This window comes from Cucurbita maxima, unplaced genomic scaffold, assembly GCF_002738345.1.
Source record: "Cucurbita maxima cultivar Rimu unplaced genomic scaffold, Cmax_1.0 Cma_Scf00021, whole genome shotgun sequence".
NCBI classification, from domain to species: Eukaryota; Viridiplantae; Streptophyta; class Magnoliopsida; order Cucurbitales; family Cucurbitaceae; genus Cucurbita; species Cucurbita maxima.
Window position 1 is genome coordinate 1410917 of NW_019272037.1, and position 21522 is coordinate 1432438.

The 21522-nt window shown below is 36.6% G+C and overlaps 3 protein-coding genes across 7 annotated transcripts in view; all 3 read right to left on the minus strand.

Moving 5' to 3' along the window:
* Positions 1-3204, minus strand: part of LOC111495587 (floral homeotic protein AGAMOUS-like) — a 3926-nt gene extending 722 nt beyond the window's left edge. The window contains exons 1-8 of the mRNA XM_023145691.1: positions 3097-3204; positions 2740-3027; positions 1498-1579; positions 1323-1384; positions 1158-1257; positions 1027-1068; positions 918-959; positions 70-282 (exon numbers count right to left, since the gene is read on the minus strand). Of these exons, the coding sequence (XP_023001459.1) occupies positions 118-282; positions 918-959; positions 1027-1068; positions 1158-1257; positions 1323-1384; positions 1498-1579; positions 2740-2993 (747 nt within the window). The 5' untranslated portion in view covers positions 2994-3027; positions 3097-3204 and the 3' untranslated portion in view covers positions 70-117. The remainder of the gene's footprint in view (positions 1-69; positions 283-917; positions 960-1026; positions 1069-1157; positions 1258-1322; positions 1385-1497; positions 1580-2739; positions 3028-3096) is intronic.
* Positions 3205-4174: 970 nt separating this feature from the next.
* LOC111495543 lies at positions 4175-8322 on the minus strand. Of its 2 annotated transcripts, XM_023145626.1 has the most exons (7): positions 6664-8322; positions 6533-6588; positions 6172-6444; positions 5844-6080; positions 5202-5321; positions 4969-5097; positions 4175-4340 (listed from the first exon to the last, which is right to left on the minus strand). In XM_023145626.1, the coding sequence occupies exons 1-7, from the start codon at positions 8309-8311 to the stop codon at positions 4320-4322; spliced, it is 2484 nt and encodes an 827-aa protein (XP_023001394.1). In that variant the 5' UTR covers positions 8312-8322; the 3' UTR covers positions 4175-4319. The 2 variants fall into 2 exon arrangements, 1 of the variants encoding a protein (XP_023001394.1); XR_002720320.1 differs by lacking the exons at positions 4175-4340; positions 4969-5097 and having other exon boundaries at positions 5211-5321; positions 5844-6000.
* Positions 8323-8943: 621 nt separating this feature from the next.
* LOC111495536 (probable LRR receptor-like serine/threonine-protein kinase RFK1) lies at positions 8944-19740 on the minus strand. Of its 4 annotated transcripts, none has more exons than XM_023145615.1 (24): positions 19494-19740; positions 17453-17627; positions 16754-16825; positions 16600-16668; positions 16454-16525; positions 16275-16346; positions 15552-15623; positions 15394-15465; positions 15213-15284; positions 15053-15124; positions 14870-14941; positions 14222-14290; positions 14004-14069; positions 13090-13152; positions 12959-13006; positions 12774-12817; positions 11978-12366; positions 11703-11901; positions 11431-11586; positions 10732-10850; positions 10443-10653; positions 10116-10353; positions 9871-10021; positions 8944-9799 (listed from the first exon to the last, which is right to left on the minus strand). In XM_023145615.1, exons 1-24 carry the CDS (start codon positions 19588-19590, stop codon positions 9386-9388), a joined length of 3084 nt encoding a protein of 1027 aa, XP_023001383.1. In that variant the 5' UTR covers positions 19591-19740; the 3' UTR covers positions 8944-9385. The 4 variants fall into 4 exon arrangements, with proteins under 4 accessions (XP_023001383.1, XP_023001382.1, XP_023001384.1 ...); XM_023145614.1 differs by having other exon boundaries at positions 11425-11586; XM_023145616.1 differs by lacking the exon at positions 19494-19740 and having other exon boundaries at positions 11425-11586; positions 17461-17592.
* Between the last annotated feature and the right edge of the window lie 1782 nt (positions 19741-21522).

The following is a 21522-nucleotide window of genomic DNA, read 5'->3' on the forward strand; positions in this document are numbered from 1 at the left end:
AAAAAAAAAAAAAAAAAAAAAAAAAAAAAAAAAAAAAAAAAAAAAAAAAAAAAAAAAAAAAAAAAAAAAAAAAAAAAACAGAAAAGTAGAAGAGTTTGTTGATGGGGGAGGATGAGGTTAGATGAGTTGCAGGGAGATATGGTGATTTTGATGGGGAAAGTAATATTGCTGATTACCCTCTAAATTTGGACCCACACATCCTTCTCCTTCACCTCCTCCTCCTCTTGCTCCTATGCTGTTATTTCCACTTCTGTTTTGTTGTATTCTCTCTGTCTCAGCTATCTGCAAATTCATACCATTTACGTATTCGTTTTAAACTATGTTTATGTCGACTAAAAAAAATCTATCTATATCATAATTTCCATCGTTCCTAACGGTAATTTTAGAATATTTTTCAAAATGTTAAAATTTTGAAATTTTATACCATAGATCACTTTATATTAAGTATAACAATAATATATATTTGAGCTATAAATACACGAAATTTCAATATCCATTATTTCCCAATTCAAAATATGGAAGATTTTTATATTTATGTTTGAAAATTTTAGAGAGCTCCTCTTTTATATCTAAACTTTGTAATAGATTAAAGTAGAGAACAGATGAAAATTAAATAGAAAAATAATGTGAGTGATAAATAAATAGTTTTTGTTTATATATTAACCATATGATTTCTTTTAGTTAATGAATATTTTTGGAATTTTGAAAAATTAAAGACATCTATTATCCTCCTCATGTAATTATTGAACTTAAATTATTTTAATAAAAAATATCCCAAAATATATTTATTAAAGTAGACTAGAAAGGCATGATGTATTAGTAGAAGTGCAGAAATAAAAATCGGTGTAGAACCAAAAAATAAAAAAAATAAAAAAAAAAATGAAAAATTGAACATTGATTGTAAGAAGAGACGGTACCTTTGCTCGTATCAGCTGGTTGGTGTTGTACAGTTCGATTTCCTGTATTTATTTGAAAATGGTTGAATATTTAAAATAAAAGAAATGTAGAATGAATAAAAGTGCATACCCTTTTGTGCATGTACTCAATCTCCGCAAACAGAACCTCATTCTGTGCACAAAAAAGAACAGATCTTAAAGTAAATGAAATCCAGATTAGATTAGGGTTTTTAATTAACTGGGTGGAGTTTAGAGACTTACCTTTCTTGATCGGATTCGGCTAATTCCCTTCTCCAGTTTCACCTGCAGGCTTTTCAGATCTTTCACCGACAACGAACTGATGGATTCCCCCAACAAATGCCTTCAATTCCAACCCTCAGAAACACAAATATGAGTCATTCAATCAATCAAAATCAATCGAATTACCTGTTTAGGTTTTGCATATTCCCGATTTCGGCTCGCAATTTGGCGGATTCTTGCTCGTAGAACTGAAACAGAGCCACCGTTACGATTAAGCAATCGGAGGAGGAGGAGGAAGAAGAAGAAGAAGAAGAAGAAGAAGAAGAAGAAGAAGAAGAAGAACCCTAAATGGATACGATACCTGTGTATTGGCTTCCGAAACGGATCCGGCGCTATAGGGATCCGAGCATGCCTTTTTGTACCTCGAAATTGTAGCCCTAACACTGCAAGAGTTATTTCAATTTCTTCGTTGCTTCAATAACATTCTTGTTAGGGTTTTAATACCATCCATCTCATCTAATCATCTAGAGTTGAATATAACAATAGAGATAGTATTCCTTACTTATAAATTCATGATCTTTCTCTAAATTAACTAAGGTGGGACTCACTCTCAATAATCCTCGACAATCCTCCCCTCAAACAAAGTACACTATAAGCCTCCCTTGAGGCCTATGGAGCTCTCGAATAGCCTCCCCTTAATTGAGGCTCGACTCCTTTCTCTGGATCCCTCGAAAAAAGTACACCATTTATTCGTTCCCATTTGTTTTTCTTAACCTCGTCCCTACTCCTTCATGTTTCTATCCTTGATAAAGCTAGTAAAAGTGTTGTTTCACTCGAACACTTTCTTATAATAGGATATTAAACTATTATTTTAATTCATATTACTTAACCGGTCATAGCTAGTAGGTACTATCAGCTTTAGTCCCTTACTTATATTCATGAGTCTCTACTAGGGAGAGATTTTCATGCTCTAATAAAGTATGTATGGGCGCCCTTGGGGCTTTCTATTTGATTGTATCAAAAGGTCCAATGAATTGGGATTTCCCTATTGGGCTAAGTCATTTCGAGGCAAGCGGATCATTTCTGATGAAGATAATGATTCAGAGTTATTGCAGAGTGGAACCATGCAGTACCAGACACGAGATAGATCTTCCAACGAACAAGACTTTTTTCGAATAGGCCAATTCATTTGGGATCCTGCAGATCCACTCTTTCCTATTCAAAGATCAATCTTTTGTCTCTGTGTTTTCGCATCGAGAATTCTTTGTAGACGAAGAGATGTCTAAGGGGCTGCGTACTTCCCAAACAGATCTTCCTATATGTATATATAAACGATGGTTTATCAAGAATATGCAAGAAAAGCACAAACCAAAGATGGCTTAGAACCAACACCGTTCGTTCCCTTTTTTCAACTAATGTAGAATCTCATAAGTTTTAAGACGGTGAAACTAATAGCCACACGTAAACAATATGTACTAGCTAGCGATGGACTTGGAACGTGTTCTTAATCTAGCTGGGGGTAGGAGATCCATGAGGCCCATAGGAAAGGGAAGGCAAGAATGGAGGTGGGCATGAAAGGAAAAGGGAGAAGGATTTGGTGGACCTGTTGTTGGCATACTCATAGAGGCGACCACGGGTGGAGAAGACAATAAGAGCCACCTCAGCATCACAGAGAACAGAAAGCTCATAAGCCTTCTTAAGCAAACCATTTCTGCGTTTACAGAAAGTAACTTGGCGATTTGTTGTGTTTTCAATTCTCTTGATTTCAATCTTCCCTCGACCACTTCTTCGTGGTTGCGACTGTTCTTCACCTGCCTGCTTCTGCTTCTGCTTCTGCATCTCATCTGGGTAACCCATGGCCGCTTGATTAATTATGTCTCAACCCAATTGCCTGTAAATCACATCAACATCAAAACAAATTTCTTACCCAAAAATAAAGCTCAAAACTTGGATTAATTACCTGAACAACTCCAAGAGGGAGAGAGAGAGAAAGAAGCAGTTCTTGGGGTTTGCTTGTCTTAAACTCAATGAGTGGGGTATTTATATCCCATTATTCACTTCCATAATTTCATCAAATTAAGACTTGGTCGTGTCACAAGAGTTCTACAAAAATCTGCCCTCCATTTCATTTTGATATGGGCATTACATTTACAAATCTCATTTCCATTATTCAAATCGAGCTCATTTTTTGAAGTGCTCAACAGCTTCGGTTTTGGTTTAATGTTCTTGATCGAGTTTAGATGTCAAAAAGGCATCGTATCCTATATTTTTTTTCATAGGATTATCACGATATAGAGTTTGAGAAGTACACGTTTTGAAGTATTAAATTCTATTCAATCAAACATTCAAACTTGCCTAATGTATTAATTTATTAATAAAATTGTTAATTTGATCGTAGCTTAACTGGTTAAACCACGTGTCTTCCACAAGATTAATTAAGAGGTTACAAAGGTTCAATTTATGAGCGGTGAATCAATGAATACGCGTGGTATATAATTTACTATTTTTCTTTTTAAACTTTATACTTTAATAAAGCTAAATGAGAAGAAGAAGAATAATTGGGGTTTAAATTGAAGTGGTCCAAAAATAATTTTTCACAAAAACAGATGAAACTAAATGGAATAATATGAATGAACACAAAAATTGGGGAACAAGATGCTATGCTTATAAAGGAAATTGAAAAGGAAATAAATAAATAAATAAAAACCTTACTTTATTCTTCTTCTACTTTGGTTTTTGTTTTTATTTATTTATTTTTATTGACTTTGGACCTTAAATAGCAAAACAGAATAATTTTGCTACCAAATTCAAAATTTCCCAACTTGGGAAAATCATACCTTTTTCATCTTTTCATTAAATTTCATTTTTCAATTTTAAGATTATTCTATTTTCCATTTAATTATATAAAAATCATAGCTATATTCATTGTATTCTATCTAGGATTATGTAGCTCCATATTAATTTCCATAGTTTATATTAAAATATAAGTTTAGCCATGGTTATTTAAATTTTGGGTTTAATAAGTTTTGGCATATTTATTTAAAATAAAGCATTATAAAATAAATTTAACCAAATTGTTATTAAAAATAATTACAACATGACGCTTATGGAAGCTCCTTTTGAAGTGCTATTCTAATTTTTTCTGCCATGGAAATTTGCTCAGCAGATCCGTTGAAATAGGTATCATTTTCCATAATAATACACCTAAGTCACCAGAAAAATTCACAGAGCGCTTCAGTAAAACATTACACGAACATCTTAAATCAAAATAAAAAGATGTTTTTTTTAACTTCCTCAAAGAACGTAGTTTTGGTACAACAGCTTATGCCCTCGTGTGAGATCCCATGTAGGTTGGGGATGAGAACGAAACATTGTTTAAGGGTGTGGAAACCTCCATTTCTAAAACTTTAAGGAGAAACCCGAAAGGGAAAGCCCAAAGAGAACAATATCTGCTAGTAGTGGACAAATGATATCAACAAGGAGGCTAAGCCCCGGAGGGGGTAGACACGAGGCAGTGTGCCAACAAGGGCACTGGGCCCCGAAGGGGGTGGATAGGGGAGTGAATGCCAGCGAGGACACTAGGCCCCGAATGGGGGTGGATTGTGAGATTGCACATCAGTTGGGGAGGAGAATGCATTTTATTTCTAAGGATGTGGAAACCTATCCCTAGCAGACGTGTTTTAAAAATTTTGAGAGGAAACGTGAAAGGAAAAGTTCAAAGACGACAATATCTGCTAGCGGAGACTTGGGCCGTTACATTTGAATCCTAATATTTTCCTTGCTTGTTTCTGTTGTCCGATTTGTTAAACGTATAGATAGCTAATGCACATACCTTAATGCACCTATCTGCATATCCAACATAAAGTTTGTCTTGCCAACACAATAATGCTGTTACTGTAGAATTTGAAGGGATAGATCCAAGATGTCTACAATCAATCTCGAGCTCGTTGTCGAATAACTCCTACGAATCGTTGTCTTGATATGTTAGAGAGAGAAAAAAAGGGATTGTATTTCGAACTTGGATAGATTCAAGGGTATTTTCCAGATCAACTTCGGGATATGTACCTGTACATTTATGGCCTTGTCCCGACCCCCGGTGACGAGTTGTTTCCCCAGCATGCTGGTGGCGAATATGGCACCATCGTGTAGTTTCATGGTTTTCATAAATACATCGTTCCTCCAAAGCTGAAGCAAACAAAATCATAGGTTTAGTCCTCTATCATCAAAAGAGCAAAGTAATGAAAGAGGTCATGTGTTCGAACTCTTGTAAGGTATTTTCAACCGAATGAATATTGATGTATGAGATTTCACATCGGTTGGAGAGATGAACAAAACACTCTTTATAAGGGTGTAGCAACCTCTTCCTAGTAGACGCGTTTTAAAACCTTGAAAGGAAGCTCGGAAGGGAAAGCCCAAAGGGGACAATTCTACAAATGGTATTAGAGCCACACACCGGACGGTGTGCCAACAAGGACGCTAGCCCCCCAAGGGGGTAGATTGTGAGATTTCACATCGATTAGAGAGAAGAAGGAAGCATTCCTTAAAGGATATAGAAACTTCTCCCTAGCATATGCGTTTTAAAATCGTGAGGCTAATGGCAATATGTAACGGACCAAAGAAAACAATATCTACTAACGGTGGGCTTGGACGGTTACATGCATGAGGGAAATCTTATATAGCAGAAGCAAAGTTTGAAGAAACTGAAACCTTTATAGATCCATTTTCATGAGTTGCAACAAGTATGTCCATGTTAGCAGCAAGACACAGAACAGAACCCAAACTTCCAGTTGATTCTTCCCCGAGCACGGCCAACTGACTACGATCGGAAAGACTCCATAACCGAACAGTTCCATCCCAACTGCCACTGTAAAGAATGCCATTACTGGCCAGAAGAGCAGAAACTACTGATTTATGACCATACATGGAGCCAGATAAGGTTCCATCCTAAAAGGCAACACTTTCAAATTTCAGTAAAAAGGATTCAATCTGGACAACTTATATAATCACCAATCACTGTACTTAACAACGTAGTTACCTTCAATGACCATGCTTTAACAGATCTATCGCCTCCACCGGTATAAAGGCACCCATTTCCGGAGTAGGCCAACGCATGAATACCATCGTAGCGCCAATCCTTCTCCTCGTACCATTTCTTTAATGGATCTTGCTTGAGAGGAAGAACAATGCTCCAGACATATATACCACCACCAATATCAGCACTTACACACAACGGTTGTTCTTCATCGATATATGCCAAATCCGTTATACGATGCTCGTGCCCGATAAATGTATGTACATGAGAGAAATCCTAACAATATCCAGAAACAGGGCACAAATAATTATCTGATATTCGAAAATAAGAAAAATAGATCAGATTCATTCAGTAAAACGCCTACTTGTAAAGACCATGCTTGGACAGTCTTATCATATGACGAGCTAAACAGATAACCCCCTACAAAAGAAGAGAAAGGAAGCATTTTAAAAAGGAATGAACGCCAGGGCACAAATACTGAAATTTTGTACATACCACCAACTACTAAACTTGTAACGCTATCACGATGGCCGAGCATGTCGCTGGACTTCACCATTCCAGCTGATAGCCCATCAACAAAAGCTTTCGTTGTTCTTTCCGCCCCAATTCGATCCATATCGTCGCTCTGAGTTTCAGTCAATTCGTGGGGAAGTTGAATGAGATCCCCCAGAACCAAGCAATGATCAGCACCATATTCATTAACTACAAGTTTCAAACTGCCCAAAGCATCCAACTCAGAAACAACAATCAATTCCCTAAAGCATCTCAACAGTTCAACAACACATGGACGGTTTTCGGGATTAAAACTTAAAGAACGGCAGAGTGTCTGATTCAATGATGAATACTCCGAACCGAACTTCGTGTTCAAACAAGAATTAACTTTCTCCACCCAACTCCCATAAAAGGCAGAGCAATCAGACTGAATTTCTTCAAGACTCACCACAATGCATTCCTTTCCAAGAAGAAGACTCAGCAAAACAAACACCAAACACCAAATATCGCACTTGTTCCCGACCGAACATAGAGTTGTGCCACATTCCAGCACAACGTCATCTTTACGCAGTAATTTGAGTAATACCTCTGGGCTGACAAAAGCCTCCTTCTTCATCAGATTACTAATAATAATTCCCAGTTCCTTGGTATCGAGTTTTGATCCGATAGAAACAGCTTCCACCGCTGTTCGAACAGTTCTTCCCATCGTCAAAACCCCATTTAAATCAACACAAACACAACCAAATTCACCAACACTAAAACATGAAAGACCAAGAAAGCCAATACTTAACCTCAGAGAATGCATAGCGATGATTGCTTCACATAACTCGGTGGCAATCAAGGCAAAACTGCATAAGTCATCTTTGTTCAAGCCAACCTTGTTTCTGATATCAAGTTTCTTAATCCAATTGTTAATCCTATCCACTAAGTTATCATTGCGTCTCTCACATACTAAGTACAGAAATCCATCCTCCAAATTACCCCATAACCCATATGTTCTACACATTCTTCCACCATTCATAATACCAGCTCCCAAAATCAAACCCAGTTCATCCCTCTCCCTATCCTTCAACTCGCTCAAGCATTTCAGAACCCTCGAAGTATAACTAAGCTTAAACACATGATCACTATTAGAACAAGGCAACGAAACGACTCGAACAAGACTTACAGTTCGGTCTTCTCCAACCCTAATCGGGAAAGAAGAATCTGAATCTGAAATGGGAACAATTCTTCCGAGCAACAGTCGCTCAACTCCGTCGTCAGCATCTCCCCGTTCGATCGAAACGGCGGCGTGCGGCAGGACCCAGTGCTTCCAAGCTTTGTAGAATTCATCAGACCAGAGCTGAGGAAACATCTCGTGGTTTTGATTGATGGGTTTTTTGGATATTTGCTGACCGGCGTTGTGTTGGGGGCAGAGTCTGAGGAGGTCGATGTTTTTGGGGAGAGCCGAAGCGCCTTGAGAGGGATATTTCACGAGAACGTTGCAGGCGGGACATCGAATGGTTTCGGGGTATCGCTGAGGGAGATTGTCGAGGCAGGTTCCGCAGGCTGAATGGCCACAAGAGAGAACGCGAGGAACTGTGGACTCGCCGTCGTACGTTTGCAGGCAAACTGGGCACTCGGGGAACTCCATTTCTGTATCTTTGATCATTCGTCCGCCAAGTGGAGGCAAAAATCAACAAGAAAATGGTTGTACGCGTGGAATTTTCAGGGAAATTTTATTGTTTTGCCCAATTCCCAAAATGGCCCTTCAAGTGAAATCGTGCAAATTCAAAGAAAAAGGATGACTTTTTCTTCATACATGTTTCATCAAGAAAGAACAGAGAGATTCACAAATGGCAATAGAAACAGAAAGCTTCCGAATCCAAGTTTCTTGGAACATCTTGGCTCAGTTGTCAACATAATCGTGTTACATTGTAATGTGCAAACAAAATGTACTCATAAGAATATGTAGCAATGTACAACATGAACTCTCAACCCAGAAACTTAAGAGGGAAAGAGAGTGGTTGAGAATTTGCAGTAGAATTGAATTGAGTAGAAGGGATTTCTAGAATGAAACATCAAAACAAACAAGTTTAGGAATTTCCAAGAAATTAGAGGAGTCGATGCAATGAAGCCATCTGAATTTTCCAGAATTATGAACAAAATAAAACATAATGAAGCCATGATTAGTGAACATAATCAACACTTGAGCAATCCAAGAACATTGGAGGTACCAGATGTTTTGCGCCGCCTTTTTCCAGCAATTTGATAACTTCATAGAATATAGCGTCTGCAAGAGGCTATTATTCAAAACTTAACATTATTCTGCCATGAGTAAAAATAAAAGAACTTAATTACAATTTTAATCCATAAACATAATTCGCTAGTGTTCAAGGTCTCTAACTATTAACAAAATCTTCATCGTTACATAGGTTTCTAACTATTAACAAAATCTTCATCGTTACATTCTTCTTTCTTTTCTTCACCACCATTGTCCTTCAAATTATTACTAAAGAATCAGTTTCGATAGATTAAACATACCATAATAACTGTACAAAATCAAGGACGAGAAAGAATTAAGAATCGTCCTTTTTCACAACTCGTCTGACAATTGCCAGGGGATCGATCGTTTCATCTCAACTCTCAGTCACTGCCATGAACAATAATATGCTTGCCCAGAAACTCACAATGCATCAAAACATATGTGCTTACTGATAGATTGGAAGACTATGAACAATGTGGTTCAGGTTGATGATGATGATCTTGGCTCTGGGTTGATATCATAGAACTCATTTCCAGATGTAGAGGAAGACCCAAATGTTCTCATTGTGGAATTTTGGGTGGAATTTTGGGTCTGGCTTTCACTCAGGCTTTGGTTCTGTTGTTGTTGGTTCTGTTGTTGTTTACGCATATCCCTCATTGCCTTGAACCTCAGATCTTCATTATAACTACTGGGTTCTGGGATTAGCTCTGGTATTCCCATTCTTCCTTCCAGCATGTTCACCACTTCCGACATCGCTGGCCTTACCGACGGCGAAGCATTCGTGCAGAGAAGGGCTATTTTCACCATGTTTTCCGCTTGTTTTTCGTTGATTTCTGATCTCAACTTCTCATCTACCAACTCCATGAGGTTACCAGATTGTTGCAAGTGACAGGCCTGCAATGAGAATTATTAACAAGTTTAAGGCCAGGCCAGAAAAGTAAGGGACAGGAAGAGCAGTAAAGTACCCAGTCAAGAAGACAAACACAAGTTTCGCTTGGTACATAATCATTGTTGCTTCTGCCACTGATAATTTCCAACGCCACGACTCCGAAACTATAGACATCTGCTTTGTAGGTGAGATAACCCCAAAGTGCATATTCGGGAGCCATATATCCTCTGCCACAGAGAGAGTGATTATTAATGAGGTTTAATTCGACATAAAGAGTGATTATGACATACGATCCTGATTAAGTGAGAGGATTGCGCATACATGGTCCCGGCCACTCGGGTAGTGATATGAGTCTTCTCCTCATCGTCAAGCTTAGCCAAACCAAAATCAGATATTTTAGGATTCAATTCGCCATCGAGTAAGACATTAGTAGCTTTGATGTCTCTATGAACGATTTTGAGGCTCGATTCTTCGTGGAGATATGCTAAACCTTTCGCTATACCGATACAGATTCTAAGCCTGGTTGGCCAATCTAGATTAAGCCGACTGTAAGACGGACCTATAAACAAACCAAAAACAAAAGGCTAGAACGATCGATCGATATCTCGTTGTAACTGCATGTATAAGCATATATGAAACGAGACTAACCGAAAAGTGCTCGGGCAAGACTATTGTTTTCCAGATATTCATACACCAACAACAGTTGATCTCCTTCAATGCAGCATCCATGGAGCTTGACTAGATTTGGGTGTTGCAAGCAAGAGATCATTCCTATCTCATTCAGAAATTCACGGTTTCCCTGCCTTGATTTGGAGGATAGCTGCTTAATTGCTACAATAGTACCATCAACCAATTCACCCTGAAAATTTACCTTTTATAATCACTTCCCTTCACCAAAACTAGACGAGAATTTATTTGAGAGGTTAAGTAAGAATACCTTATAAACAGGGCCAAAACCACCTTCTCCAATTTTATTACAGGAATCAAAATGATTGGTTGCAGCTTTTATTTGTTTCAGGGTAAAAATTCCAGTTTGCACTTCTATTCCTGCAAGATCTGTTCATGGTGGTACAGATGAAATATGGTAACATTTTTAGATGTTCTATAGATTTCCACGTGCGTTTCCTAAAACTCTTAAAGTAAATGTGTAACAGACTAAGCTAGATATTGTCTGCTTTGGCCCGTTACGGTTTAAAACGCATCTACCAGGGAGAAGTTTTCACACATTTATAAGAAATGCTTCGTTCCCCTCTCTAACTGACGTGGGATCTCACAATCTACCCCCTTGGATGCCAGCGTACTTGCTGGCACACCGCCCAGTGTCTAGCTCTAATACCATTTGTAAAAACTCAAGCCCACCGCTAGCAGATAGTGCCCGTTTTGCCCCGTTACGTATCGCTGTCAACCTCAAGGTTTTAAAACGTGTTTGCTAGGGAGAAGTTTCCACACCCTTATAAAGAATGTTTCGTTCCTCTCTCCAACCAATGTGAGATTTCACAAAATGAGAATCGAGTCTTGGTTATGATGATTAACATAATCAAGGCAGCACATAACTTATTTGTTTTCTTATTGAAAAGATAAATTATAGCAGATAAAGTTCTACAGTGTGACAACTGCACTCCGAACACACCTGTACCGCCTTTATTATGCCTGATTGCTCTAAGGGTGCTTTTCCACCGGAGAAGTCCCAATATGATGATTGAAGCAACACATAATACTCCAACCGTAACTCCAATGACGATGGCTACAGTTTTCGTCTTACCATTTTCATGGATTGAACAATATTTAACATCTGTTCAAAGGATAGAAAACACCATCACTCATGGAAACGATTCGAGTCCAACCGAAAACAACAATATCGGCTGTAAATGAGCTAAACTGAAGAGTAGAAATTTATAAATGACTGACCAGAATAAACAGAAATAGCTGATATAAGTGGACCATAGCTTCCTCTTTGAGGAATCCTAGTCGTCCCTTTTCCAGCCCAATAGAGTCGGATCTCCAGGACATGATTAATTACACTAACGTTAGCAAACTCCCTTTCTGTTGGTTTTTGTGCTCCTCCAGCCTCCTCTTCAATATCAAAATTCTTCAATACCAACCTATCCTGTATAAGCCACAGTTCTGAGACCATCTGCAAACTCGAATATTGCTTACCCTTTTTTAAGAATCGTGACAAATACCTGAATGTAGATATCAAATTTCCGCCTTCCAAGACTTGTATATGTCTCATCATTTGTAAATTGTAGCTCTGCAAAATGAAGCGTCACTAAGTAGTTTCCATTATCTAAGCAATGATGGAAATAAGTGAGCGTAATTGGACTTCGACGCGCTGTTGAGTATAGCTCAGACAAATTTGATGAAAGCAGTGATAAAGTGTAGCGCGTATTTTGGAAATCATCATCGTCCATGAAATCTCCAGTACTACTCAACCCCCAGTAGCTATCATGATCCGTATAGAGTTTTGCTGTCCCACCATCAACATTTGCGTCCCCGTTGTAGAGAACGCTTTTGTTGTTTACCTCCATAGTTAAGTCGTTTCCACCGGCATTGATGAACCAACATTTTGAATCTGTCATTATAAAAAAAGAAGAAGAGGGTGAGATAAACACAAGATCAAGAGCCAACATTTCTGTTTGCTTCCTCTTAAGGTTTTAAAACACATTTACTAGGGAGAGGTTTCCACACCCTTCGTTCCCCTTTCTAACCAATGTGGGATCTTACAATCCACCCCCCTTGGGGCCAGCGTCCTCGCTAGCACACCACCAGGTGAGATACCATTTGTAATACCTCAAACTCACTGCTAACAAGTATTGTCCTCTTTGGGCTTTCCCTTCTGGGTTTACCCTCAAGGTTCGTCTATTAGGGCAAGGTTTGCACACACTTATAAGGAATTCTTCGCTCCCCTATCCAACTAGAAAACAGTATGTATAACATTCCAGTTTCTCTATTTCTGATAATAAAAAGGGAATCGCTTACATTTTGAACAGATGGAATCCTTCAGGCAGGGGAGACTTTCCTGTCTGCAAGGACATGACCAAGTCAACAGTGAATATACATCAGATATCAACAAAAAACAACATAGTCAACAGTGAATTTTACTCTAATGATCATGTAGTCTGCAAGAGAACTTCATTTAAAAGGATAAAAATAGAGCAACGTACAAGGGGTTGCCGGTGGAAGAACTTCGGAACAAGTTCAGATTCATATTCCTGTCACAATATGGGAAAGATCGAACTTTTTTCAGTATCACACTGTAAAATATCTCAAAGAATATTTTTCTGAAGAATCTTACAAAGTTTTTCTACAAGCATGCTGCTCAGGGCCTTGCCATGTCAAGTTATTGTATGAAAGATCGCTGCATCAAAGTTATCATACTGGTTAGAATGAGATAGGCAATGACAGAGACCCACATATCCAGAAGGTAAAATTAAATAAAGAACCAAGAACATGTCAATCAAAGATTGAAAATGAAACAAAAAGGATACTCATAAACTATCTTATCTACAAACATTGAAGGCTCTAAAATAATTCAATAGGAAAAGTTATTGACACTTTTAAAAAGACAAAAATAAGCAAATCAACACCAGTTGAAGTTGTAACGCTCCCAAGCCCACTACTAGCAGTATTGTCCTCTTTGGGCTTTCCCTTTTGGGCTTCCCCTCAAGGATTTTAAAACGAGTCTGCTAGGGAGAGGTTTCCGCACCCTCATAAAGAATGTTTTGTTCCCCTCTTCAATCTATGTGGGATCTCACAATCCACCCCCTTTGAGTGTCAACACCCTCATTGGCACATTACCCGGTATCTAGCTCTGATACCATTTGTAACGCCCCCAAGCCCACCGCTAGCAGATATTGTCTTCTTTGGACTTTCCCCTTCGGGTTTCTCCTCAAGATTTTTAAAACGCGTCTTTTAGGGAGAGATTTCCACACACTTATAAAGAATGTTTTCCTCTCTCCAACCGATGTGGGATCTCACAGAAGTGTTTCTTGACATTGGTGGTTGAATAAACAAAATAGTACCCTTAGTAATGCAAAGTTACTAATCAAAAGAAGGTTTTGCCTAATCGAGTAACACTATCGTTTGCCTACTTGGCCTCCAAATATCTAACGAGACAATAAAACGAAGAGTCACAAAGAAAATAGACTAAAAATGTGTTAGAAGAAAGGGAAAAGTAGAGGATTAAAACAAGATTAGTAAGCATCTTACACATTAGATCCATCCTTCAAGATTGACTCTGGTAGTTTCCCACTCAGCATATTGCCACTTAAGAAGCTAATAAAAGAGGGGAAAAAAATGAAAATAAAAATAATAATCATTGATCAGGAGAGCTATACATATTAGAAGAAGCAATTTTACAAGCATTTCAAAATTAATAGTTATTTGTGAAATGCCTGCCTATACTATTATCAAAACAGAGTACTTACAGAAATCTCATGCGCTCCATGTTTGTATCATCTGGAATTTCCCCAGTCAACTGGTTAAAGCTGAGGTCCCTGTCAGTCATGGGGGAAAAAACAACGAAATTGAATCTTTAAGTTACATAAAAACTACAGAAAAACAAAATAAAACCTTTGAATTTGTAGCGAGATCATAAAATCAGGAAACTAAGTATAAAAAACGTTCATAGTTATTCATTTATTTCTCAACAATGTCTTTATCATTTGAATATAGGTCTGCAAGAAACATTTTTTGGTCCCGAAACTTTTATGAAACTATGAAAGTAAAAGCTAAGTCCAAGAACTTTAGTTTGTAACAATTTGGTCCCAATGGACTCATTTTTGTAAATAACTTGATCTCCGTACTTTGAAATTTGTAACAATTTGATCCTACGGTGTTTATAGGTACAAGCAGTGTTTATAAGCTTAATTTTTAAAAACTAAAATCCAACTACTATCAACAAGGCCTTAGTCTTTGTAATTTATGAACACTCTTGGTCCCTAATCAGTTTATCGATCGACATGGGTAAGAAATTTCATTGATTTTGACCTTATTTTTCATGATAGGAACTAAATTGTGACTAAGTTGTTAAAAGACTAAATTGTTAAATCCTTGAAAGTACACGTCTTACTTACAGCATTTGCAAGTCTGGTGCCATCCACACATATGAAGGAATCTCTCCAGCAATGTTACAATTTCTCAGGACCCTAAGAGAGATGAGCCAATGAATTATTTAAAAAAAAAAAATACACATATTCTAATGGATGAAGCAGAAATGTTGCTGTAAAGATTTAAGATAGCAAAGATATTCGACATACAATCTAACCAAGCCCGTCATGTTCGTCAAGTCAGGAAAATTCTGCATTGGCCCATTGATATCACTGATCCTCCTGCATTAACAAAATCCAGAAAATTATGAGTTTTATCATTGATTTGATGATGAAAAAGTATGTAGAAACAAATTTGAGTACTACTCACAATTCTTTTAAGTTCCTTAAAAGAGATATTTTTGCAGGAATTGGCCCCTGAAGTCCACTTCCATGTAGTTCTCTTCAATAATTCAATTGTTAAATGGTATTAATAATTGATTAAGTAATTTAACATAATTTTGTTAAAAAAATGAAAGAAACTTCAACATTATCTAAAGCAAATGGCTTACAATCTTTCGAGTTGCGTCCAACTCTGTATTAAGTCGGGTATGGTTCCATTGAGGTTGTTATCATTTATCCGGCTGCAGCATGCAAAGAATGTAATTTGGATGGAAGTGGATGAATGAATCAAAGTACTTCAAGAAAGGTGAATGTAATAAAGTCTTACAAATTTGTTAGGTTTTTCAATCCCGCAAACGTTGTTGGCAACGTGCCAGCCAATTGATTAGATGATAGCATCCTGCATATATGGTGTAAAATCAATAAACTATCAAGTTCATATGTAACAGCCCAAGTCCATCGCTAGCTGATATTGTTCTCTTTGGATTTTCCCTTCCGGACTTCCCCTCAAGGTTTTAAAACGCGTCTACTAGGGAGAGATTTCCACACCCTTATAAGAAATGCTTCAGTCTCATCTCTAACTGATGTGGGATCTCACCATCCACCCCCTTAGTGGCCAGCGTCCTCGCTGGCACACCGCCTGGGGTCTGGCTCTGACTATTTATAACAGCCCAAGCCCACCGCTAGCAAATCTTGTCCTCTTTGGGCTTTCCCTTTCGAGGTTTTAAAACTCGTCTACTAGGGCGAGGTTTCCACACCCTTATAAGGAATGTTTCGTTCCTGTGAGATCCCACATCGGTTGGAGAGGAGTACGAAGCATTCCTTATAAGAGTGTGAAAACCTCTCCATAATAAACACGTTTTAAAATCGTGAGGCTGACGGTGAAACGTAACAGGCCAAAGCAGACAATATCAGCTAACGGTGGGTTTGGACTGTTACAATTCCCCACTCCAACCGATGTGGGATCTCACATCATACCACAAAATAAAAAAATAAAAATTTAACCGTAGGAAGAAAATCAGTATGTTAAAGAAAGTCAATAACTTCTTACAAGCTTTGCAGGTTGCTCAACTTCCCAAGCTGTGATGGAATTGCACCAGTAAATTGGTTTGCTTCAAGGTGCCTGATTTTAGCATACATATAAATGAGACATGGGCACGTACCTTCATACTATTCATAACCAAAGCACACACCCTGAGAATAAAATAAATAAACTATGTCATAACTTACAGTTCTGTTAGAGTAGTAATATTCCCCAATTCTGCTGGTATTTCCCCTGATAACCGGTTGACAAGAAGAGAGCTGCAAGATATTCACTAAATAGTTTATTAGAGGAATAAATAAGGACATCAACAACAAAAATGACAAGATCTTACATTGACGTCAACCGCGTTGAAGCCCACTCCCGAGGTATATTACCATGAAGGTAGTTGTAAGCTAAATCACTACATCAGGTCAAAAAAATGCTTAAGTTCTTCCTAAGGAAAAATGTGCACATAGAACTTAAAGATACAACACAACGGCACTTACACTTCTTTCAGGAAAGGAAGTTTGACTATTTCACGTGGGAGAACACCTGGCAGATTGTGTTGTTTGAATTCTCTGATATGAAAAAAAAAAAAAAAAAAAAAAAAAAAAAAAAAAAACAATTTNAACAAGACAAGTGTTGGTAGGAAAAGAATTTGACGAACAATATAATGCTAGCCAGCATTAATGTGAGACCCGAATGGGGAGGGGAATGAAACATTCTTTATAAGGGTGTGAAAACCTCTCCCTAGCAGACGCGTTTTAAAAACCTTGAGGGGAAGCTCGAAAGGGAAAACCCAAAGAGGACAATATCTACTAGCGGTGAGCTTAGGCCGTTACACTTCATGAGCAAGTCACAATTTCTTTCAAAGATAATAATAATAATGTTTAGGGTGTTTCATTCACGAAATGTGCAAAAGAAGTGAACCTAAGTACAAATGTAACTGGTGTCCCCTTTCACGGTGAACTATCGTCCTTCCGGTATAGATTCACTCGTCTAGACCCTTGTCTTCATGATTAAAATCTCAATGATAAACTTCAATTATGTTGCAATTTATTTCAATGAGATATAAATAAGTATAAGAAACTCCATTTTGGATATGCAGAGCTATCATATTGTCATTGATTCTAGAAGTTTAAGTGGGACAAAGCAGCATATCAAGCCAGCAATCATTATCAAGAAATAAGATAAGAGGATTATACATCCTTACGACATGACAAATTGTGCTGTTCTCGACGTTGCAATCACAACCAATTTTACCCTCAGATCCCCTGGGAGGCTTCTCTGTAATCCCGAACATTTCAACGGCACAGGAATCACTATTGAATTTCCAATAAACTGCACCTAGCGTTCTCGTAATTTGCTGTAGTGCATCAACTATACAAAATCAAAAGCCATAAGGTTAGAGATTAGCCATAAACAATCTATCAGGCAACATTCAGAACATATAATGGTTTGGTCGCACTTCATCCAAATAAGGAAAAAAAATTGTGGTAACTTCAGTTTAATGTAAATAACCATGGGCATCTCACCTAGAATGGTCAACAACCATATTTGAATCTAATAGTGCCAATAATTATTGTGGAAATTTTTGGAGTAATTTATTAGTGAATTATGAACTGTGAGTATTACTGACTGTGAACAGTGAAGTCTATGGTACAATATTATTTCAGGCAAATTGGTGCTTGCTTTACCAATGATGATGGTGAGGGTGGCTAGGCATAAACTACAGCTGCTATTTTCTTGCCCTGCAGATACATTGATGACCAATGGACAATCCCCTCGCGAAAGCAAGGAAATGTCCTTCTTCGAATAACATTGGTTTCGTTGTAGTACCCTATACCTATATTTAGGTTATATATACTTCTATCAACAACCCCACTTGGTCCAATCCTTTAATCTCCCTTCTTGCCTTCAAACTAGAAATTTTGATCCTCGAAAAGCATGGAAGCATTCTTCTTCAAACAACAGCAAGCCTCTTAGAGCAGTGAGCACGCCTCTTAGAGCAGTGAGCACTGAACATTGAACAATATGCTTTGTTTGTACTTCTTCAAACAACACAAAAAATGCATCCCCATCAGAATCCTTCAGTATCATCACTATGTGTTTCTAAAATAAAATAATAAATTATCTGACCTTTTCATGCATATACTACCTATAGGATATACCACCGCTAGTAGCTATTGTCCTCTTTGGGTTTTTCCTTTCGGGCTTCTCCTCAAGGTTTTTAAAACACGTTTGCTAGGGAAAGGTTTCCACATCCTTATAAAGAATACTTCATTCTCCTCCCCAACCGATGTGGGATCTCACAATCCACCCCCCCCTCGGGGCCCAGTGTCCTCGCTGGCACTCATTCCCTTCTCCAATCCGAGCGTCCTTACTGACACACCGCCCGGTGTCTAACTCTGATATCATTTATAACCGTCCAAGTCCACTGCTAACAGATATTGTGCTCTTTGGACTTTCCCTTTCAGGCTTCCCCTCAAAGTTTTTAACATGTGTCTACTAGAGAGAGGTTTCCACACCCTTATAAAGAATGTTTCATTTTTCTCCCTAACCGATGCAGGATCTCACATATAAGGATCTCAGAAATGGCACCCCTATGCTCGTCCTTCACTTATTAAGAAACCAGCCAAGCCTCTGAACTCTTCAATTCAGAATTTGCAGCAATGGCTAATACTTCCAACTGAACAATTCTTAGGAGCTAACATCAACCCAAAAGAGGTGAAAATGCTCCGGGAAATAAAAAACCAAAATCTAAACTACTGGCATACAAACATTTTTCCTCAATGCTCATACGCATTATCATTATTGCATAGCCTCAAACTACCATTCCCTCAAGTAAAACCTCCTGGCAGCCCAATTGTAAGAAATACTTGTGGTGGTTGAATAATGCATCAAACAAAAGAAAAAATAAAATCATGGGAATCTCTCTTTTCCTCTAAAGAAATATTGTGGCAATCTAATTCTTCAGAGGTTGCCTTCTACTAGAAAGACGAATCTAATTACTTAAATTTTAGTTTTATGCAGTCTAAACTGTTCAGACAACAAAAGATTACACAGATAATGCAATCTTTCATACTGTTGAGCTGCAAAAATTTTATACTCAAGAAAGTCGTGTAGCAAATCTTCAAACAATCCATGGATTAAATATAATAAGAAGTAGAAAAATGAAATCAAATAGATTCTCACACAGCAGATGCTTAAGCCATTTAGCGAAAGGGGGAAAAAGAAAAGACATACCCTCTTCTTGTGGGAGCTTGGAATCTGCAAATCTGAAGAAAATGAAGCAATCCACCACAAGAACAATGAAAACGAAGAAGCTTTTGGGCACCATCATCAACGAACTGTTCCCCCACCCAAGAGATTAAGCTAAAACCATCATGAACTGATAGCTCAAAGTAAACACAGCCCCAACACCAGACCCCATATGAAGAAAAGTAAGGAGTGATTTAATTAGAATATTGGAGGCAAGCCAATCCAACTAAGAAACCTCAAAACCCCTCGTTTTAAGTTGATTTAATATTCCTTAAAGATGGGCTTTTTGCTATCTACAAGACCAACCTTCTTTAAAAGTTTATGGTGGCCGTATAAACTATATGCATTATTATTACCTTATTGTCTTTCTCGGCACTGCCCGAGTCTTGCCTCTATATTTTATAAAGAACCAATTTTTTCATTTTTTAACACATGTAAAATGTTTTTATTTGGACATTTCAATTCGAATTCGATGTTTTTGCTTTTCACCGCCAGCTGTATTCATTTAAATCGATTAAAAAGTAAATTTTATTTTTTTTTGATATTTTATAAAATTTATCATGTTTAAAAATAATACATAAGTCACTGGTTTCTATTTATCTATGTAAATAAAAAAAAGACAATTAAATATTTATATTTTAAATGTTTAGGTAGAAGCGAAATACTTCTCAATATATATTGATAAGGAAAATGATATTTATCCAATTCAATAATTTTATCCCATTCATTTATTAATTTATGTAAATTTATATTAAATAAATTATTAATATTATAATTGTTAATTGGAGCATAGATTTGAATTATCAAAACACGACTGTCGTACGCCCAACATCATAAATGCTTATCTAATTTTTAAATTATTGAAATTTAAGAATGGGCCCACACTCTCTAAAGTCGCCCTTTCTTTGTTGACTATTGCCCAATGTTTTTTTTTTAATTTTTTTTATTTTTTATTTTCTGGTTGAAGAAAAAAAATCTAAATATAGTCGGTAGATAATATATAAAAATATAGAATAACGTAAGTCAATTTTGTCATAAATTTTAAAATAGATTAACGCTTTTAACATATAAATAAAAGAGATGTTGACATGACTGTTATAACTTAGCATTTTTTATAATAAAAAGAACTAATGTGCTTGTATTTTTTTTTTTTTTTTAAATATTCTATTTTTTCCTCTTTCAACAATTTTAATATCTCTTTTTATATATCATTATCGTCAGAAGCATTGTGTAGATAAGACGTATGTTATCATCACAAAAGTCAATCGGTCAATTCTACATCTTGAAATGAAATAATATAATAGTTTCAACATTTTTTTTATTTATTGAAATCTTTAGTTGAAACATATTTTAATAGTAAAATCTAACTTTTTTTTTTTCCTATTTTCATATAATATTTAATGTTTACTTATTGAGAATTTTTAAATTTGTATTAAAAGTCATAAATTATAAAAATATATATATATATATATATATTGATAAGTCTCCTAACTTTCTAGCTGGTATCTAATAAGTTATTTGTCTATTTATTTAAAAAAAAATAAAATTACAAATTTGTTCAATAAAAAAAATGGAATGTACAACCTTCAATTATATAAATAATACATTCGTTAATTTTAAAAGGCTAACCATGAAATAGGTCGATTAAATATAAATATAAATAATAAATCCGTTAATTTTAAAAGGTTAACCGTGACATAGGTCGATTAAATATAAATATAAATAATAAATTCGTTAATTTTAAAAGGCTAACCATGACATAGGTCGATTAAATATAAATGTGAGAGTTTAGAGATTTATTAAAAATAAAAATGAAATTTAATAGATCCAAATTGAATTTAACTTAATTGGGTTATGAGAAAAAACCAACCTAATACCTAATACATGGCCAATAAAATTTGTATTCCCTAAATGGAGCTATTTGTACCTGAATTAAGTACAATTTGGGGCTATACAACAAATTGTATAAAGATATTTTTTTAGGAAAAAAAAAAAAAAAAAAAAAAAAAAAAAA